Here is a 21,058-nt window from a genome sequence, read left to right as displayed (position 1 = left end):
GGGGCGAGCAGGCCAGCGCCCCCTGGGATCCAACCCGGAACTGCGAGAACTTTGCGCCGAGCACTCGCACGCCAGCCCCAATCGCTTTAAGGAAATCAAAGTGTCGTAAAAAAAAAAAGATGTTTATCTGCTTCTGGGTTGCTGCCACTCCATTAATCTAATGCGTCAAAATTAGGGGGGGGGGGGGGGCGTGGGGGCAGAAAGGAAGCGGGGGCGGGGCCAGGCCAGGGGGAAATGTGATGACATCATTTGAAAGGCATTAGGCTTTCAAATAAAAAGCTCAAATAAACATTGTTTTAGTTCTATAAGAAACAGAATATTCAGGGCTTTTAATCCATTTATACAAAAAAATATCCAAACAAGATATTTAAAATGGTCGGAGCCATGTGAAATCAAGTTGACGTTAAAGCAGCCCGTGAAACAACCCGAATTTGACACCACTGAGTTAAAGGAAAGCACAAAGAATGCAACTTATGGTAGTGAGAAACAAAACGAAGCATTAATCAGCTGGAATCTAAGTAGTAGTACTTATTATTTATCCTACCATTTGCGTATGATTGGGCTAGAAAGTTATCTCTGGTTCCTTGTTTGCCTATCTTGTCTTGTCTTTCAATGCTGGACTACTGATCTTATTTCCTGGTTCATGACATATGACCTCAGGAAGGAAGTGAGGAGTTTGGTCTTATTGGCTTTTCTCTGCCCCCTGCTGGTCTGGAGGGGAACAGACGTATTTTCTGCATAGTTGACCTGACAGGCAAAAATGAACAGAAGAACTTTTTCCTTTTCCTTTACACACTCGATCTTTTTGACCTCGCCAGCCAACCCATCCTAAAATGGATTCGGATATTTTCAATGAATGGAATGAGCGAGTTAACTGCTTCTAGTCAATGAATGCTCATTTCAAAGTCCTACAGTCTACAATTCTACAATTGTTTTGCCATTTTTAGTGCCGGAGAAATGTCAAACAACGCATTCTAAACGGCTCGTACAAACGTGCCAATACGTTTTCAGCCGACAATGTCAATCTCCATCAAAAGTTTTCCGCAAAGTCTCCGGCAAGCCCCAGATGTTTATCGTTTGTGAAATGCTTTTCCTTTTTTTTTTTTTTTTTTCAAATCTATATTTTGCCGCGGCGGGGGATGCCACAACTCTCCCAGGTACGCCAACCACCAGAAGGCGGATGAGAAGAAAGGAAGTGGGAAAAGTCAAGTGGGGGAGAGAACGAGGGGGGCGGGGCTTGCCAATTTCACACGACGACGAAGGCGACTTTTGGTTTGACCCGTCCCGACGCGAAAACGAGGGAAAACACCCAAAAAGAAAAGGAAGAATAGAAATGAAAAGTGAATAAATAAAGAAAGGCGGGTGCGTGCGTTGTTGTTTTGCGTCAGATGAAACCAGAACGGCGGCTTGGGCGGTAAACAGGGGCACCAGATGTTCTTTGATGTTAATAATGGCATTTATTATTAATATTAATTAGACCGCACTCAGCAATACATTTGGGCCATTTCCAAGTCAATTAAGCAAAATGGCATTCGGGAGATGTTGAGACGACATTTTAAAGCAGGTGTTCGCCAAACCAACCCCCCCTCGCATCAGTAACCCCCCCCCCCCCCCACCTCTTTCTCTCCCCTTAATAAAACATTTTTACAGCTCGTGAAAAACGACCCATTTTTAGGCACATTGGATTTATTTTGCCTTTGTTAGCTCCATCTGGCAAAATATGGCAAAATATGGCAAAATATGGCTATCATCGACAGCGATGAACGACATTGACTCGCTATTATTTGGACAAAAAAAAAAAGAGTCATTTTAGGTATATTTTTATTTTTTTTATTTTTATAAATGGATTGAAAGAACAGATTATTTAGTTTTTTATAGAGCTAAAAATGTTGATTTTAGCTATTTTTTCAAATATTTTTTGATTTAACAAAAATATTTTTGAACCAAAAACAACAACAAAAAAATACAAATATTGATTTAAAAGGGGGAAAACGGGAAATTTAATATACATCTCCACTCTTCATTTTAATTTGATCCTAAAATAGAAAGTCACCACTGATTTTCCCGGGCCGCACAAAGTGAGGCGGCGGGCCAGATTTGGCCCCCGGGCCGCCACTTTGACACCTGTAGTGAAAAAAGTCACACAGAAATTCCCTAAGATGAACCAATTGGCCACCATTGACAAACAGCATTTATTTGAATGGCGGGTGTGCGGGGGGGAGTGTTACAAGCGTGCGGGAGGCCATGGGCAAGACCCGGATCCGTCACCCCCGGATGGGAAACGGCGGGTGACGTCCCGGCGGGCCTTAAATGAGAAGCCAATGATTTTCTATTCAGCGGCGCTGTGTGGAAGCACAATGGGCCAATCAGCCGGCAGCACGCCACGCAATTAAGCCCGGCTATGATTAACGCGAGACGACCCGCGGGAAGCCGACGCCTTTGGGCGGGGCCTAAAACCCGGGCCGAGGGACGTCGGCCAAATTGTCCCGGCCAATGGAATCCCTCGATTTTTCATTCTTTGGCTCGAATGAATGGGCAGCCAATGGCGGGGCACCAGGATCCAAACAACCTGTCAATTAGCTTAGCATTAGCTTAAGTCAAATCCAGCTTGCCAACTCAATTGTAGTAAATCATGTACATTGAAAAGAAATATTTAAAAATAAAAGTAACTATTGACTGTTGACTTCTGTCTTAACTACTATTCTGGCCTCCTTTAGGAACATTTAAAAAATGATAAAATAAATCAAATGTATTTTTGAAAAAAACAAAAAACAATCTATTGTTTTGTACGTTCTACTTTTTAAAAATCGACCTAAAAAATGAAATGTATCGGATTTAGAAAGCGAGTTTAACGGGCGGATTGTTGCAGTGAGGAAACGGTTAAAGCGCCAACTTCACCCTCTGGCCGTTAAGTGTAAGTTACGTGCACAAACACACACACGCACACACACGCACACACACACACACACAGTCGCACAGTCGCGCAATGGCCATTAAAGAGCAGGCTCTGTCCCACTCGCATAATTTTAATTTGTTATGAAGGTCATTGACAGCAAGTAATAATCACCATTGGGGATCTAACAATTTGCCATTTCTGAACATTACGTGCGTGCCTTCGTGCGTGCGTGCGCACGTGGAACCACTGCACTGATGACTCAACTATTAATAGACTGCCCCCTTCCTTACCCGCTGCCCACCCACACACACACATACACACATACCCTTAAATAATTAGAAACCATTAACCTTATTTTTTCTTCTTCACACACACACACATGCACAAGTCATTTGGATGCTGTTATTTCGTGGCCACTTGAAGTAACCACGCGTGCGCGCCTGGGTGTCACTTGGGTAAGAATTGGTATTTTGCCTATTTTTTTCCAAATGACAAAATAGCTCCAAAATGCAATTTGTGGAGAAATGGCCAAGGGAGGCTTTGCCTTTTCTGCCTCTTTCAGACGGCTAAACGAGCTATTGTTGAAAAGTTTGGGGGCCATTTTGGCTCAAACGGACGTCCGGTCGCATCGACGGCACCGGGAAATTAGCGCCAATCGTCCCAGTTAACGTAAATTGGACGCACTTTGTGGTAAATAGCGTGAAATCTGTACATTTTGGGGGAAAAATGTCACGTCAAAGTTGGGAATTGTTGCGATTGGCCACGAAATAAGCAAGAAAGGAGTTTTTTTTTTGTGTATGTTAGGCGCGCCGTGGCTTTGGCAGATATCCGCGCGCAGATTAATTTGTAATTAGTCTTGAGTTGTTGAGCCCGCCGCAGATAAAGACGCCCGACAAACGCTGACGACGATCACTTTAAAAAAAGAACAAATGCGGGATAAAAATAAGAAGTTAAGCCCCGAGACTTATTTGTTTGCTCGGGGTGACGTTAAATGACTTTCTGCCTCCTTAAAAGCCGGCCATTGTTGCCGTCTCTTGGCCCATTGTTGCTCTTCTTTCACTGGGACCACCACTGACAAATTGGGGGGAAAAAAAATAAACGTTGATCGAAAAAGACGCGAGCAGTAAACCACAGATAATTGAGGGGTTGAGCGAGAGGAAATATCGTCATCTCGCCACGCCCCAAAAAGTACGGGAACTGACCCAAAAGCAACAGGAAGTGGCAGACAATGAGTGCACTGAAGCACCGGTGTCAAAGTGGCGGCCCGCGGGCCTGATTTGGCCCGCCGCGTCATTTTGTGCGGCCCGAGAAAATCAATCACCAGTGGCGACTTTCTGTTTTAGGATTAAATTCAAAGAGTAGCGATGTATATTAAATTTCCTGATTTGCCCCCCTTTATCGCCAATGGCGGCATTTTGCCTGTCCTGGAAGGGTCCGCCTCCCCGACGGATATCCGGACCCCTTCCCTTTCCTTCCCTTTCTCTCTCTCTCTCTCTCTCCGACGTCTTCTCGGACGGCCGCTCAGCTGATTTTCCCAGCGGGAAGCTTTGATTGGCCGCCCACAAACGTCGCTGGCTTTCATTTGCTAGAAACCCCCCCCCCCCCCCCCCGCCCCTCCCTCTCTCCACCTCTGGGCACCTTGATGGAAGTTTAAGTGCCGGTGGCACGCGGCGGCGACAGTGGCGGCATCGGAGGAAATGGGTCATTAAACGCCACTAACCGGGGCCGCCCCCCTCCCCCGTCCCCCCCAACAAGCCCTCCCCCAAGCGCCGGCGGCGGCGTGGATGCCTTTCCACTCGGTTAGACCGTCTCCTATTGCGGCGAGTGACGGCGAGGGGCCCCGCCACGGGCGTTAGCGGAGAGTGGCTAACGAGGAGAGCGGCTGCTTTTTAAGTCAAGCGCACCTGTTTCATTCTAACGCGCAAAAAGAGGGAAAACAAAGACAGATCGCCATCATAAAGGCACGTAACGTCAGGCTAAATCGTCATTTCTCATCGTGTCACCACTTCAATGACCGGAATATTCTTGCATTAGGACGATATCTGGAGAATTGTTTGGGATGTCTGGGCCACAGATGGGGAAAGGGCAGGCCGGCAGGCAGACTGGCCGTTCTCCACCACAGCAAATAATTCAAATGCTAGCTGGGAGAGAGACTTCGATCTGTCCTTTAGCCGCACGCTAACGTACGTAGGCGCACACACATACGTTTTGGATCTATAAAAAATGGAATATTCAGGGTTTTTAATCCACTTCTTTTAATCCATTTATAAAAATCTAAAATGGCTTGCAGTTAAAGTGAGCCGCCAACCAAGATGAGTCTGACGTAAAATGAGAGGGTCGGAGGACTTCCAGCTGAATGAGATTGTCCGTCTATCCAACTTGTCAATTTCCCTCTTTGACTCAGTAGCACAGCAAATTGTCAACAACAACAATATGTGCCCCCCTTTCTCCAGGGGCGTCTGCGTCCCTGAAAGGCTTTGAAGCAAGCCGCTACAATTCTGGACTCTTCTTTTGTTTTCTTTCTGGAAGCAAAGCAAGCGTTCCTGTATTTTCCACCGTCTTATTAAGCGGAGGAGGGAGGAGAGAGGAGGGAGGAGGGAGGGAGGGAGGGAGGGAGGAAGGAGGGTGGCGGGCTGTGCTTGCCCACTTGTTGCCCGGGCTCTTTTATTCTCGCCGCCGCTTTTGTTCATCTTCCCAGAATAAGACAAATGAAGGATTGTCGCACCTGAACCCTCCCACCATTCGCCCCCCCCCCCCCCCCAGATAAGAGATTTCATTAACGGGAGAAGTCGAGGCCCTGAAAGAAAACATAATTGGCGGGCTGTTGTTGTCCTCGCCACTGCCGCCGCCGCCGCCCTAATTTCCTCCTCGCCTTACTCTCCACTCTTAAGTGATCATTATATCGAGACCGGCTGTGGGTGGGGGCAAGGGTAAAGTATTGACAAAGTGCGGTCACGTTGGCGTGGGGAGGGGGCGTGGGGGTGTTTGTGAACGACTCCAAAATAAAAGCAAGGAGACGGGAGGGGGGCTAATGGAGCCACCACCACGCCAAGGACATGCGATCAATGGGGGAGAAGACCATAATTCAAATGCCGCCGCCATCGCCACCGCCCCCCCCCCCCCCCCCCCCACGATGATGGACACCGGCGTGTCAAAGATACATAATGTGTGGCGCTTGCCATTTACACAGCATCGCACCTGAAAGGCGGGCGGGGCGGCGGGCCGGCATAATAGACACTTTGAAATGTCAGCGCGCCCACTAAGTAAGAGAGACGGCGGAATCTTAATGAGACTTCCCGCCCGCCCGTCTGCCGACAAACCGCCTCCTTTCAATGCCCGCAAATGGGCCAAAAGACATTTGACCACCGCACGGCAGCGGCGGTGACTCTCAACGGTCAAAACGCACAGGCTCGCGTCAGATGGACGGACTCGTCCCGAAGTCCACCCATTTGTCAATGGGCGTGGGCGCCCGACTCCGCCTCCCGCTCGGACCTTGGTCAAAGGCCCGCCAATACGGGATTTGCGTACCTATCTATCTGGCGGCAGACCAGGCCGGCGCCGCCCGACGGTGTTAATTAATCCGCCATTGTGCGCGAGGGGAACAGCTGCGCCGCCAAAGCCAAACAATGGCGCCTTAAGCTTCCCGTCGCATCCTTGGTTACAAAGAAGCCCGGCCGGCGCCACAGGGACGGCTCAACTCCGAGGATACGTTTTTATGCTGCTGGCTGTCGGCTTAGGGTTAGTTTGTGGGCCGCTTTAACATCAACTCGATTTCATGCGGGTGGGGCCATTTTAGATAGAATATTTACATTTTTTATATAAATGGATGAAAAGAACTGGATTAAAAGCCCTGAATATTCTGTATTGTATAGATCTAAAACAATGTTTATTTTAGCTTTTTAAAATTGAAAAAAAAAATGAAAATGATTGATTTAAAAGGGAGAAAAACAGGACATGTAATATAAATCTATATCTATCATTTGAATTTGATCCTAAAACAGAAAGTCACCACTCATCATTGACTTTCTCGGGCCGCACAAAATGATGCGGCGGGCCATATTTGGCCCGCGGGCCGCCACTTTGACACCAGTGATTTAGTGCTTCAGATACGGTGAGATACACGATCACTGGGATTTGCTGAAAAGCACCTTACAAGACAAACGCCGTCACTAGATTCGAGCGAAACAGAATACGACGAGGGATTCTCTTTAAGCTACTTTGAAGAAGAGCTCGAGCGGGGAAAAAAAACGGCTACACCTTCCATCTGGACAGAAATATGCCAGCGTGGCGCTAGCTACTAAGCAGGAAATACGCCATGGCGGCACCCGCACAAAGCTGGCTTGCCTTTCACACTTCAAACTTTGACAAACTCCTTTCCATATCAACTTCAATGCATTTTTACCGCCAATCTGTTAGCCGCCACGGCTAGCATTTTCGGAGAAGGTTATGAATGGAAAATCAAAAACGGACACATAACGAAGCTTTTATTTAAAAGTTCTGGTCTCCACGACACCCCTTTGGGTTTTGTAAGCCCCGAAAAAGAAAAAAAAAGTAAAGAGAAAAGACACAGGAGGGAGGAAGGGATGAAGAAGACGCCTGGCGTTGGCTCGCCGAGGCCTTCTGTCTGGCACAAGACGCTCCAAGAGCCCGCTGAGCGCGCGCCGCGGGAAGTAATGCGGGTGTGGAGGAGGTCAAGTTTCCATAGAAAGGCGCCGCCCACAAACCAACAAGAAGAAGAAGAAAGTTTCAAAAAAAGTCACAAGTCGTGACCAAGGGCCAGGCGTCAAGTAGCCACGTGGCGCTCAAATGACGCCCCAATCTGACCCATAAAATCATAAATTCATGAGTTTGACAGTTTCTTCTTGGGTTGCCATGCCAACCCTCCCTTTCTCCCTCCCGAAAGGGAGCAGACGTACGTAGGTCTAGGCGACGGGCAGCCGGCGTTCCCCGACGCCGAATAATGCGGCTGCTGAATTCCAAATCGGGGCAAATGTTCTCGTGGCACGCTCCCCAAACTTCAGTGACTGAGGACCAAGGTTTGCAGATGGCGTCGCCACCGCCGTTCTTCACCTGTCCCCCGTCCAAATCAATTGGAAGGGGAGGAGCAAAAGTTCATCGGACGTCCGGCGGCGGTTTCGTCCATTGTCGAGCAATTTTGGCGTGGCGCAATCCCCTTAAAGCGGTATTCGACGTCTTTGTAAATGTAGGCATTTTCTTTCTTTCTTCTTTCTTGAGCTGAATGGCGCCGGGTCCAAAAATAATGACGGCGGAAATAGATCCCATTGACAACGTGCCACATTTCCGACTGTGAGCAGCTTGCGGCCGGGCGAACATAATCCGCAAACGTCCTCCAAAAACTTCCTGGCCGTAAAACTTTGCCTCATCCTCTTCTCAACCCTGCGTTCCAAGCAAGAAACAAAAAGAAGAAGAAGAAGAAGAAGGAGCTCACGGCAAAAAGCGCACGCTAAAAACCAATCCCGCCTTGTCCAGACGCAGCAAAACAGGCGGGTTTTGCGGATCAGGACCGGAGGATGGAGCCAGACTGAGTCCTCTTCATCCCGCTCCTCATCCCCGTGTCCAATGGCATCGGATCGCTTACGGCCCCGAGACGGCGCCGTTTGGACGACCTACAGAAGGAGAGCCAGGATCGCCGCCAGGTGCGCCACGCCACTCTCCGGGATAAAACCTTGGTTCCTCCGGAGGACAGGAGATGGCTGGACGGCGGCTCGGAGGTCGAAACCGAGGCCAAACAACTTTTGAGCAAAATCTTTCATCTTTTGTGAGGAGGCCGTTCTGCCGGGGGGTGGGAGGGGCATACGAGACGGCCAGTATAGTGAGACCTCTACTTACAACATCTATGGATGGTTTTTGTAACTTGGATTTGTCTCAACTCGCATGAAAAATAAAGAATGAAGCGCACTCAATCTGCGTTCAAACTCCGTGACGACGGTCCTCGCCAAAGGAGCCCGGCGGGGGGCTTGGGAGACGGCCAATGAGAGGCCAGAACATTGTCAGCGCAAGAGCAACGTTATCAATTTCAAAATAAAATACAGGAAGTGTCTTTACGTCTGAAGACCGTATTGTGACGTAGTTTCATCATATGGATACCTTTTGTCACACTTGGAATTTTAACTTTTGTGTCATGTGGTCACAGAAAAGAAGAAGTGTGACCCATGCAGGAGTACGCGGACGGTTTACCGCGCTCGCCATTTTGCCGCCAGCGCCGTCGTAGCACGAGAGCATGGGATTAAAAGAAAGAAGAAAACAGGCGCACGCACAAAAGGTGCAAAGCATCAAAATGGCAATTGCGGCGCATCTTGCAAAACAAACACTTAGCTTTGTCAGCGCCGCAACGGAGACAAGGCCAATGGCGCCCAGCGCCGCCGTCTGGATCCACTCCACGCCGCCGCCGCCGAGGCGAGCGGCTTAAGAGCGGATCCGGAGGCGGGTGGGCGAGGCGCAGAAACTGATTCCAGATAGTCCGGCAAAAGCGCATTGGGCCCGCTTGGTTCTAAGCCGCCGTCGGTCCGACTGGCCTTTAAGTCGCCGTAAGCCGCCGCCGCCGTTTATATTTCCCGCGTCTACCCGGGGAAAACAACGAGGCGTTTCTGTGCGTCCGGCGGCCGCAAATGAACGGGGCCGGCTGGCCAAGCTAATTAATCTGCAAAGGTTTCATGTCTTAATCCCCAAAGTCAAGGGGGTCATTGTCCTCACAAATGAGGTCAACGCCGCTCCCGCTGGAAATAAAGAGCACCACGCCGTGGGTAATGTCACGGGTGACGAGCGGCGAGAGAGCGTTTGACGGCGGGCCGCGAAGGTCCAGCGGGATCCCGGCGAGGGTCGACGACGGGAATTCCCAACGCCGCTAAAGTGACGTCATCATTAGCGGCGAGGAACAGAAAGTAATGATTGACTTCCTCGGGCCACACAAAATGATGCGGCGGGCCACATTTGGCCCCCGTGCCGCCACTTTGACACCTGAGGCGTAGGGGATGATATATGGACGTCAAGACTAATTAGCTGCTTTTGTTTGTCGCGCGGCGCCCATTAAAAACCCAGTAGAGCCATTAAAGTTAGCGCCCCCCAAAACTCCCTCACGTTTAATAGCCGCCGCCACCGCCGCAGGTTGTTGATTTGTGGGAGTGGCCTGGCGGCGTCGCTCGTTGTCACCGTCGCCATCCATCGCTCTTCCTGACGGGTTTGTCTAAAGGCGAGAAAGACGACGGAAAAAAGAGGAGGGGGTGGGGGCACCACGACAACGACGACGACGACAACGTGGCTTGTTCCCGGGCTTTGCGGCGTAATGCCGACAAACCCGCCGTCGCCGAGCCACCGGGCGGCGGCGGGCCTGACGGGATTAGACCAGCAGGTGTAGCGCAGACGCTAACAGATAGAACGCAAAGCCGACTTGTCTGCTTCTCGCCGGGGGGGGGGGGGGGGGGGATTTGCATGGAGTTCCGCTAACACCGCCGCGTCGTAGCGCGCAAACAAGACCACTGTCATCCCGTTACAGTCAGGCTGCCTCCTGATTGGTTGTTAGCGATTGTCTAAAAGTGGAGGCAGGTCAATTGAAAATATATTTAAGGCAATAGTTTTTTACCAATGATTTTTTGAAGCGAATCCCTGCCCCCCCTACGCCTAAGCTAAGTTTGCGTTAGCACCAAAGTTAGCAAACATCAGAGTTTGGCCGGGCGCGCCCTGGGACATAAGGACGGCCAGACATTTCCCCAGGCCGTGCCCCGCCGGCGAGCGTGCCGATTACGTCGGCGGGCCCCGATAATGGGGGGTGGGGCAGCCACATTAGCCGTTGTTGGACGTGCCCCCCTCCTCCGGCACCCCGCTTGATTCCTGGCGCTAAGCCTATTATAAAATCAATAAACAATTGAGTTCCCCGTGGAAATCTTTTTCTCCTCTCCAGATCCTCCCAGGCGACGGGCGAGCACGAAGGCGTCCAAAAGGAGCCACGACTTCTTGCCGCTAGATTCCCGTCGGATCGGAAGCCACGAGACGTCAGCGCGACAAATTTGGGTGTTTGGGAGCGACGGAAAACATCAATGGGTTGAAGTTGATAGCGGTAACTGCAGATAAGGCTAAAACGAGCACATATTCACTGAATTATCTATCGCCATCAGGCGGGCGGCCATGTTGGTAGGGGCAATTTTCCCATAAAAGTCAATGCATAGCAAAACTGAAGTCTTATTTCTCAAATGATTGGTATTATTATTACATTTTTTTAATGAATGCCAAAACACCTACTCTTCCGCATTCAACATCTAATCCACAGGTGTCAAAGTGGCGGTCCGGGGGCCAAGTCGGGCCCGACGTATCATTTTGTGTGGGCCGAGAAAGTCAATGATGTGTGCCAAAATTCAAATGATAGATATAGATGTATATTGAATATCCTGGTATCCCCCCCTTTTAAATCAATAATTGTCAATTTTTAATCCATTCTTTCACATGTCACGCCCCTAAGACCGATTGGCTGCGCCTTAAAGATCCCGGACGAGGTTACTTTTTGTCGGAGAAGAAAGTTGATTTGGCGGCGAAATGTGATGATGTTTGCGAGGCTTTTGACAAACTTCCTGTTGAGAAAGGCGGCCCGGCGTCTTTTTCATCTCTGGCGTTGACGGAAGGCTTTTTAATTGTCACATTGTTGAAATGTAATAACCTCGCCGTTGATAAAAATCTGCTAAGAGCCAGCCCCACATCCCCACATCTCCACATCCCGACAGCCCGACAGCCCATGTCGAGATGAGCCATCAAAGGAGGTGACATTAGCAGACTTTTAATTCCTTGTGTCGGGCCCAAGTCCCGTTTCCGACGGCGACCGAACGCTCCCTTTCATCCGCGGCCAGCTCGTCCGCAGGCTCCTCCCCCTCTTCCTCGTTACCCCCCCATTATTAGCCCGAGGATTTTTCTCGGAGAGTCGTCGTCGTCCTCGAGAGACAAACTTTGTGACGACGCGTCGTGCGACATTTGGAGCGAAGATGGCGACGCGTGGAGCGGGCGCTGTCGGAAAGAGTTTGGCAAAAAAAAGCCTGCCGCCAGTCAAAATGTGAAGTCGCTCGACCGTGGGTTCGGAAACGAGACGTCGAAAAACCCTAATCAAAACGGTAACGTTGTTTTGGCGTTTCAACGAACTTGCTATTTTTCCACCTTGCCGTTATTACAAAAAAAATGTCGGTTTATGTATCGCACGGTCCCAGATTTAAAGGCGCCACGCGGTCGGTCCCAGCTCTACGTGTCCAAGGTCTGCTTATTAGCGTGGCGGATGAGCTCTACGGGTCTGCCATTTGCCCGCGTCTCACGCGACAGCCGTCGCCATATGGCCGCCGTGAGATTTCCCCCCCCTCGCCGCCGCCACCGCCGCCTCCGACAGCTGGACGCCTGTTAACAGGGGACACTCGAGTTTGGCAGCCGTACGGTTTGCGCTAGCGCTCGACATCGAAAAGGGTGTGCGCGCACACGTCGACTGAATCGGGGTCGGACGGGTGGCTAAAAGGGGCAGCTAGCCGCTAGCTAGCCGCTAGCCCGTGAGCGCAAGGTCATCAAAATGACGGCCGGATTTTATTGGAAAGACAATATTACTATCAAATTGAAATGACGACTATTAAACGTGCATGAGATTGGCGGCAAAAGCCAAGCAAAATGTCCAAATTGGGCCCAATTAGCCATTTTGTCGCATGCGTCATGCGGCTCCTCGTTAGTGTTACGGGGTCGCTGGTGCGACCAGGGTGTTACATTTTGTGTTATCGCGCTCACGCTGGGACCCCAATTTCCAGTCTGCTAAAAAAGAAAGAAAGAAACTCCCCCCAAAACGTCCCAAATTCACCTTAAAAGTGAAATGAAGTCAAAGGCAAATCGGATTCAAGTCAAACGCCTGCCGCTTAAGGATTGAGGTTTTTTTGTTGTTGACATTTGCACGGACGCCATTGCAAAAAGTATTTTAGGGAATCGCACTTTGAAATAGTACGGCCGGCTCGGGTTGGTTGGCGGGCCGCATTAACGTCAACTCGAATTTCACATGGACCATTTTAGATATAATATTTGGATTTTTTATATAAATAGATTAAAGAACTGCGTTAAAATACCTTAATATTCAGTTTTTTATATTTTATAAAACAATGTTTATTTTAGCTTTTTTTTTAAATATATTTTTAGATTAGACAAAATGATTTTTTAAATAAAAACAGAAAAAATGATTTAAAAATGACATTTATTGATTTAAAAGTGGAAAAATCAGGACATTTATTATCCATCTATATCTATCATTTTAATTTGATCCTAAAGAAGAAAGTCGGCACGTTTTCGGACCGCACAAAACGAGACGGCGGGCCAGATTTGGCCCCCGGGCCGCCACTTTGACACCTATGCCCTACAGACTGTCCAAATCAATGTCACACTGCCATGTTATCATTATGACTTTACCGAGGGTAAAAGGGAAAGGATGTTCTTTTTGAGGGGGACGGGAAGGCGGTGGCGGCGTTTGTTGGGGGCGAGCAGCTGGCTAACGGGGAACCATAATGACCTGGGAAACGCGACTGGCCGGCCGACTGACCGACAATGGCGCGCTCGGCCGCCTGGAAAATGGTTTTCTCTGGCCGGGCCGGGCCGGGCCGGCTTGGCTTGGCTGACTAATTGACATTGCCAAATATTTTAAGAACAATCGGAATGTGGCGGCGGGGTGAAGAAGAAAAAAAGAAAGCGGCGAGATCTTAATCCCCGGACTTAATTCCTCCCCCCGCCGGCCCCCCTCACTCGCCCTTTCTGTCTCTTCTCTTGTCTGGGTGATGATGAGAGCCAGAGAGCCACGGAGCACATTTCTCATGTCACATTTGTCATGTCGGCGCCCTGATGTTGACACAAAAGACTTTTATGCGACCTGTCAAAGGCCTCCGGAGGAGGAGGACGACGACCGGCAAAGAGGGGGAGACAGAAAGAGAGAGAGCGAGCGAGAGAGGGAGGAGAGAGAGAGAGAGAGAGAGAGAGAGAGAGAGAGAGAGAGAGAGAGAGAGAGAGAGAGATTCCTCAGCGGCAGTGTCACATGTCAGCGGCTCCTCCATTTTGAACGGGGCAAAGGTCAACGGTTTGAGCATCCGCCTGCCAAGTGGCCCGGCTCAGACAAGCCCAAGTGTACTGAGCATCCATTGGTCCCCAAGAAGATCCAGTCTGGTCTTTCCACCTACTTCCTGTTGGTGGCCAATCCCGCCGGCTATTTGTCGCCATTTCAAAACTTCAGTTGCAAATTTTAGGGGTGCAAATCCCATTTTTGAGCGACTCAATCTCGATGCTTAAAGAAAAAAACCGTGTTGGAATGCGGCCGCCATGAATCTTGACGTTGAAAGAAGAAAAATCGTGTTGGAATGCGGCCGCAAAGAATGTTGATGTTAAAGAAAGAAAAATCGTGTTGGAATGCGGCCGCCAAGTTGGTAAATCAAATTGGTGCAGATTTCTTCCCACAAGTGGATGAGCTTTGCACAGGAAGTGGAAGAAGCACTTGGCGAGAAGAGAAAAAAAAAAAAAGTTGGGAAAAAACACACCAACGGGACACATAAATTAGCATGGCAGTCGCGCAAGTGTCGACGCCACATGGACGCGCGCCGCTTTAAAGTGTCGGTGCGGCCTGGTGGAATTTTCGGCTCTTTCAGAAAAGCCACTCAAAGGAAAGGAAAGTCACGTCCATTTTGTCTACGAGTCCAAATATTTGCGAGTAATAGGTGGAAGATGCACTTCAAGATTTCCAACCTCAGGTTGTCCTATCCAAGATGGCCGCCACATACATGTCCAATGGCGTGTGACGGCGAAAGCGAGCAACATCCTCCCTCCCCCCCGTTCGGACTGTAAACGGATCGGACGTCTCGGAGTCTCCACGGCTGCCAGCGACTAATTAACAGAAGCTTTGACAGTGATAAAATAATCGGTTGAGGGGAAAAAAAAAGCTAGTTATGATTTGATTTCAATGTCAACGCAACGACCTTGACGGGAACGTCGCCACTACCAAAATGACCGCCCAGAGGCGGCGATCAAAGCGCTTTTCATGCCTTTGACGGGGATTTCAATGAGGTTCGCTCACGGACAATGACACATTGGCGCCGTGCCTCCCACATCCAACAGATTGGACGGCTATTCCCGTCCATAAAACTGACCAAGCTAAAATAACAATGCCTTTACATTCCATGTAAATATTAGTCTTAAAATGGGAAGAAAACAATATCCCTTGACGTTAGCGTCATCTTGTGATGACGAATAGCATTGAAGCTAGCAAAACTACACGCATTCTGTGGCTGAAAGGTGCGTTTAGAGAAGCTGACCCCCCTTTTTTAAAACGTCTTGACCTTCCTTCACACTCCACGTGTTATTGTTGATGACTATAATCCAACATTTCAATCATTAGCGCTGCTGCATTTGAGGGGGAAGCGCAGAGGCGCAGGGAAGCTAGCTTTTCTTTTCACGTTGCCATATTATTTGGAAACAATTTAACCTCCAAACATTAGCCACTGAGCTGTTAGCAAATCTAGCACACCATGGCAGAATAAAACCTGCTCGCCACTAAGAAAGCCAGGTTCCAATTTGTAGCGCCACAATTCACCGACAATAGATAAAAAATGATCTGATCCAATCTTAACAGTTTCTTTTTTGAGAAATAGGTTGTCCTTTCTCCTTAATTATTGTAGAAAATTCGATTTGGGTGGATTGGAATGCCACTAGACGCTAGGCTGCTAGCTTGTGCGCTTTTGTTGTTGTTGCTAGCAACAGAAGTAGCTAGCGCAGGTCGATAAAGACTTCATCCTAGCTAGCTACTTTGTAAATAACAGTTGTCGTCATGTTTTAAGAATTAGATTAACTTGTGACATTCAAAAGGACACGAGATAGACTGAATGAAGACGACGTGTCGCTAACATGTTAGCCGCATTAGCACTCGTCAATATTACAGACGTCCTTCCATCCACATTCTTGTGCATTTGCTGTATTTTTTAATCCCACATCCAAAGAGGGCAGACTTAAGTTGCATCTTTGTGTCGAGTGTTTTATTTTATTCATTCTATTTTTTATTTATTTTTTTGGGAGCGATGGACGCTAAGAAGAGGAAAAAAAAGTCAAAGCGGGCGCATTAAAATTCAGCAGCTAATTATGTCGGCGACACCCCCAGCCTGTTGAGAAAGCGTTGTGTTTAATAGTGTCTATAAAGAAAATAGCTTTTTATCTCGTGCTCATTTTCATTAATTCCTAATTGGGGTGTTGTGTGCGCTGGTGTGTGTGTGTGTGTTGTGTTGTGTGTGTGTGTGTATTACAATTTCTTAGATTAAAATAAACATGTCCCATCCCGTGTAGAAAGGCATCAGACTACACGGCAGTGATAAGGACTTCATGCCTCTGTGAATAAATAAACAATTTCATCTCCACTGGTGGAATTAAGTTGCTTACAGCCTTAAGCTAAGACGCTCTCATTTATATTTATATTTATATTTCTCTCCAAAGACTTAAAAGCATACGCGCAAGCTTTGGCAAATTAACTCTGCTGTGTTTTTTTTTTTTTGACCTGCTTTATATGTATATCTTTAATTAGTGTCTTGTTTAGCTTAAACTGAGTGATTATCGCACGTTGGTGACCTAATTAGCACGCTAGCGTTTGGGGGGCCGCCCCCAGGAGCTCGCCCGGGTTACCTTTTGAAAAGGGGAGTCATGGCCGACGAACGGGCTCCGCCTATACCCATCTATACTCTTTATTTGAATTTGATCCTAAAACAAAAAGTCGCCCCTCATCATTGACTTTCCCGGGCCACACAAAATGACGCGGCGGGCCAGATTTGGCCCCCGGGCCGCCGCTTTGACACCCGTGATTTAGAAGAACGCGACGAACGCGGAGCCCGCTTTAACTGGGGTCGGAGCCGAACGGCAGAGGCTAACCTAATGCCGGTCGGTCCTAAAGCTAATGGTCACGGTAACCTTATCGCTAACGGTAACCCTAACCGGCCTTAAAAGCTTTGGTTAAGTGGTACGACGCGTGTCTCGCCTGCGTTAAGGGCCGAGCTTGGTTCTCCACACCGCCAGACGGGAGCCCCCCCCCCATTTGAAAATGATATCGGACAGATTGCGGCTTAGCGGCTACGCTAGCTAGCGCCTTGCTCCGATGTTTTGAGACTGGCTGAACATCTCACAACTTCTGAATGGGTGGATTATGACAAGTGTCATGGTATATTGCGGCCAGAACCACCAGCAAAAGAAGCAAAAACCTTTCTTCAATTGCCTTTTGACTATGAGTTGCGGCTCAGCAAAGTCCAATCTATCAAAGTCAGTCCGTCCGTCTGTCAGTCATTAACATGAATAAAGCAGACAAATTGACACGTGTGCTCAGAGGCAAAAACGTCCCTGGAAAATTCCAAGAAAGGAGGCCGAGCATTGATTGGAGAAGAACCCCAGGGACAAAGTTCGTTCCGTGGACACGTCTACCCACTTATGTTTCGCTTACATCAGGGGTGTCAAAACTTGGGTGAGTTCGCTCGCGGGCCGCCTTAACGTCAACTCCATTACATGTGGGCCCCACTATTTTAGATTTTTTTTTAATGAATGGATTAAATGAACTGAAATAAAAGCCCTGAATATTCCGCTTTTATAGATCTAAAACAATGTTTATTTTAGTTTTTTTTTGTATATATTTTTAGATTTTACTAGATGATTTTTGTACTAAAAACAGAAAAAAAATGATTAAAAAATGACATATTAATTAAAAAGGGGGAAAATCAGGAATTTTAACAGCTACCATCCGGAGAGAAGATAAATATGATTGTTCTGTGTAAAAGAAATAAAACAAACTGTCCAAACCGCAAAATTCCACGAAATGAGGCTACCTTAACCACAGCGAATCGCCAAAACACAACCGACAACCAACGGCTTAGTAAGAAAAAAAAAAAGAGCGTCCTACCTGAAGACGGCGAGGCGGGGGGACGCGGGCTGTCGTCCTGGACGCTCCCCGTCTGCGAGCGGGCGCCCCCGGCGCCGCTCTCCTCGGTGACGTTGGAGGAGCCGGGCGTGGTGCTGCGGCTGATGGACTGGGACTCGGGGTCGCTGGCCGAGCCGCGACGTTCCTCGGCGGCGCCGGCGTGCTGCGGCTGGGGCGTCGGCGCTTCCTCCGCGCTTCGCCGATCCTTGCCGTGGACGCGGGAGTGCACCGCCATCTGGTGATAGCTTCTGAAGACCCGGCCGCAGTCGGGGCACTCCGAGGGTTTGTCCTTGGGGCCGGACAGGCCGGACAGGCCGGCCAGGCCGGCCAGACCCGCCAGGCCGTAGTCCGCCACGGCGTGGTTGGATCCCACCGGGCCGCCGGGAATCTCGGCGCCCGGGTGGTGGGACATCATCTCGAAGCCCCTGGCGTCCTCCTTGGCCTTGGAAGCCTGCGAGGCCTCAGAGAGTTGCTTCTTGGCGCCGTCGCCGTGCGCCGCAAAGTCCCCCTTCTCCTTGGAGAAGGAGGCGGCCGGGGCCATGTCGTTGTCCTGCCCCAGGGCGCCGTGGTGCGGCGGCGGAGGCGGCTGCTCCTTGGGCATGAAGGCGCGGTCCATGGCGATGCCGCGAGCCATGATCTGCCAGGCCTGGTAGCTGTTCAGGGAGTCCATCTCCGCCACTTTGGCTGCAGCCTGCAGGCGCTCCATGCAGCTGGATTTGAGCGGCGGGACCAGGTTCAGGTTGAGGCAGCCCAGTAGAGAGCGCTTGTCGTCCTCGCCCAGTCCGTGGCCCATCCCGGCGGCGGCCGCCGCGGCCGCCGCTGCCGCCGCCGGACCCAGGAGCTTGCCCAGCATGTCCTTCTCCTTGAGGGCGAACCCCGCCTTGGCCAGCATCTGCTGGTGCTGGTGCTGCTGCTGCTGCTCGCTCAGGCCTTGCTTGTCCGGAGAAAGGAAACCTCCCTGGAGGCAGGAGATGTAGCGGGAGTACAGGCTGGCGTGGGCCTCCTGACTCACGCTGTTGAGGGCGGCGGCGGCGGCCACGGCGGCGTCGTGCTCCGCGGCCAGCGGCGGCTTGCTCTTGATGGCCAGCTTGTTGAGATGCACCTTCATGTGGTTCTTGAGGAACCAGGGCTCCTTGAAGCGCCGCCCGCAGATCTGGCAGCAGTGCTCAAAGGAGTCCTTGTGCTTGCGCATGTGGCCCTTGAGGAACCAGGCCTGGCTGAACACCTGGCCGCACACGTCGCAGCGGAACTCGGTGGCCGCCTGCGTCCCGCCGCCGCCGCCGGCGTTGCCCTGGCCCTGCGTGTTCTCCGCCGTGATGTGGGCCTTCTCCACGTGGCTGATCAGCTCCTCTTCGTGGGCGGCGGCAAACTCGCACAGGGTGCACTTGTAGGGCTTGTGGAGGATGCGGATGTGGCGTTCCAGCTCCTCGCGCTTCTTGAACTTGCCCTTGCAGAAGGTGCAGCGGAAGCCGGCCGCCGGGTGGAGGGGCGCCTCGTCCTGGGGGGCCGACGGCCTGGGCGGGGACGGGGAAGGGGGTCGGGAGGCCGTCTCCGGGGCGGGCGGCAGAAGCGCCGGGAGAAGGCCGCAGGCCGAGCCCAGTTGCTGCTGCTGCTGCTGCTGGAGGAGGGCGTTGGCGCCGTGGTTGAGGCCCGGGTGGGGTTCGCGGGGAGTGGTCTGCGGGGAGAGGAGCCCGGAGAGGTTCCCTCCACCGCCGCCTCGCATCTGCTTGTCCCTCAAGATGGCGCGCTCCTCCAGCTCGTGGAGGAGGCGGTTCTCCTCGCGGACCCGCCCTCGGCCCTTGCCCAGGTTGCCCAGCTTGTGGGTGCGCAGGTGTATCTTCAGGTTGCCCTTCTGAGCCGCCCGGTGGTCGCAGTAGGGGCACTTGAAGGGCTTCTCGCCCGTGTGGGTGCGCATGTGCAGCGACAGGATGCTGTTGAAGCGGAAACGCTTGCCGCACAGCGGGCACGGGTACTTGCGGTTCTTGCGGGCGTCGTCCTCGATGTCGTTCATCTGCGACATGATGCCCAGGTTCTGCCCGTTGAGGAACTGCTGCAGGTCCACCCGCCCGTTCAGTCCGTTCAAGCCGTTCAGGCCGTTGAGGCCGTTGAGCGCGCCCACGCCGCCGCCCACGCCGTCCATGTCGCGGTTGAGCTGGTTGGCCAACAGCGCCATCTGACTGCCGATGGGTTGGCTGGCCAGGGCGGCGGCGTGGTGGCCCTTCTCGTCCAGCGGCGCCGCCGCCTTCTCCTCGGGGATCTGCTGCTGCGGGCGCTGCAGGTCGGGGAAGGCGTGGCCCAGCTGGGCCGTCAGCTGGTGCAGCTTCTGGCTGATGGGGTAGCGGCCGTTGAGCACCGCGCCGCTCAGGTGGCCTTCCGTGTCGGCCGACGACATGCCGAGGCACAAGCTGGACTCCTCCATCCTGGAGACCAGACGCAGAGGTAGGGCGGGGTCAAAGAAAATTCCAATTTGGGCACAAATTTTGCCCTCAAAATGGCATTTCCCGCTACGGAAATAGCAGTGGCGGGACATCAGGGCCTTCACTGCAGTTTTTGAGGGTTGGATTGAAGGCGTGGCTAGAAAATGCACGGACCGCCACTGGAATTTTCACAATATGATACAACACTCAATGATTTGGGATTGGATTTTGGAGCCATTTTGGCTCAAGTGATTAGCATAAATGCTAAAAAGGTGGCACCCATCATTAATTAAGTCACATTGTGTACCTAATGGAGTGTCTAAAGGCCTGTCGGGGAAAAAATAGAATAGAGGGAAAGAAGATAGGAGCGAGAGGACACCATTTTGGGCCTAATAATTAGTCTTGTCGACACTGAGCTAACGGTGCTTAATTAGGCTACTTGTGCCCATCCTATCGGAATTGCGCCAATTACGCGCCCTAATGGAACGCGCCGGCGACGCCATTGTGAGAGCCGCCGCAATTAGGACGCGCGGACGGTAAATAGCCCGCGTAAATCGACCACGCCGCCGCCACTGGCCTCCACGGCTCCTTTCCTTTCCGTGTCATTTGGGCCAGAGAACACCCCCCAAAAAAGAAACGTCAGCACGAGAGAAAAGCAACGAGAAGAAGAAGAAATAGCGGTAAGTAAACGCCGCTATTAAAAGACGGCCAGTGGAGTCCGACGATGGTAAAAAGGACCAAGTTGTACTTGTCGTCCATTTGTCAAACATATAGAATTTTACTCGTTGTCCATAAACTCTGCAA

At 50.9% G+C, this 21,058-nt stretch overlaps 1 protein-coding gene across 3 annotated transcripts in view; it reads right to left on the bottom strand.

Annotated features, from left to right (window-relative positions):
• Positions 1-21,058, bottom strand: part of znf536 (zinc finger protein 536) — a 111,308-nt gene that overhangs the window by 28,356 nt on the left and 61,894 nt on the right. For all 3 annotated transcript variants that reach the window (XM_077712625.1, XM_077712624.1, XM_077712623.1), the window contains exon 5: positions 17,820-20,257. In XM_077712625.1, the coding sequence (XP_077568751.1) occupies positions 17,820-20,256 (2,437 nt within the window). In that variant the 5' untranslated portion in view covers position 20,257. The remainder of the gene's footprint in view (positions 1-17,819; positions 20,258-21,058) is intronic.

The sequence above is a fragment of the Stigmatopora nigra genome, chromosome 3 (genome assembly GCF_051989575.1).
Source record: "Stigmatopora nigra isolate UIUO_SnigA chromosome 3, RoL_Snig_1.1, whole genome shotgun sequence".
In the NCBI taxonomy this organism is placed as follows: domain Eukaryota; kingdom Metazoa; phylum Chordata; class Actinopteri; order Syngnathiformes; family Syngnathidae; genus Stigmatopora; species Stigmatopora nigra.
Note: the sequence above shows the minus strand (reverse complement) of the source record. Positions and strands in the feature narration are given on the sequence as shown.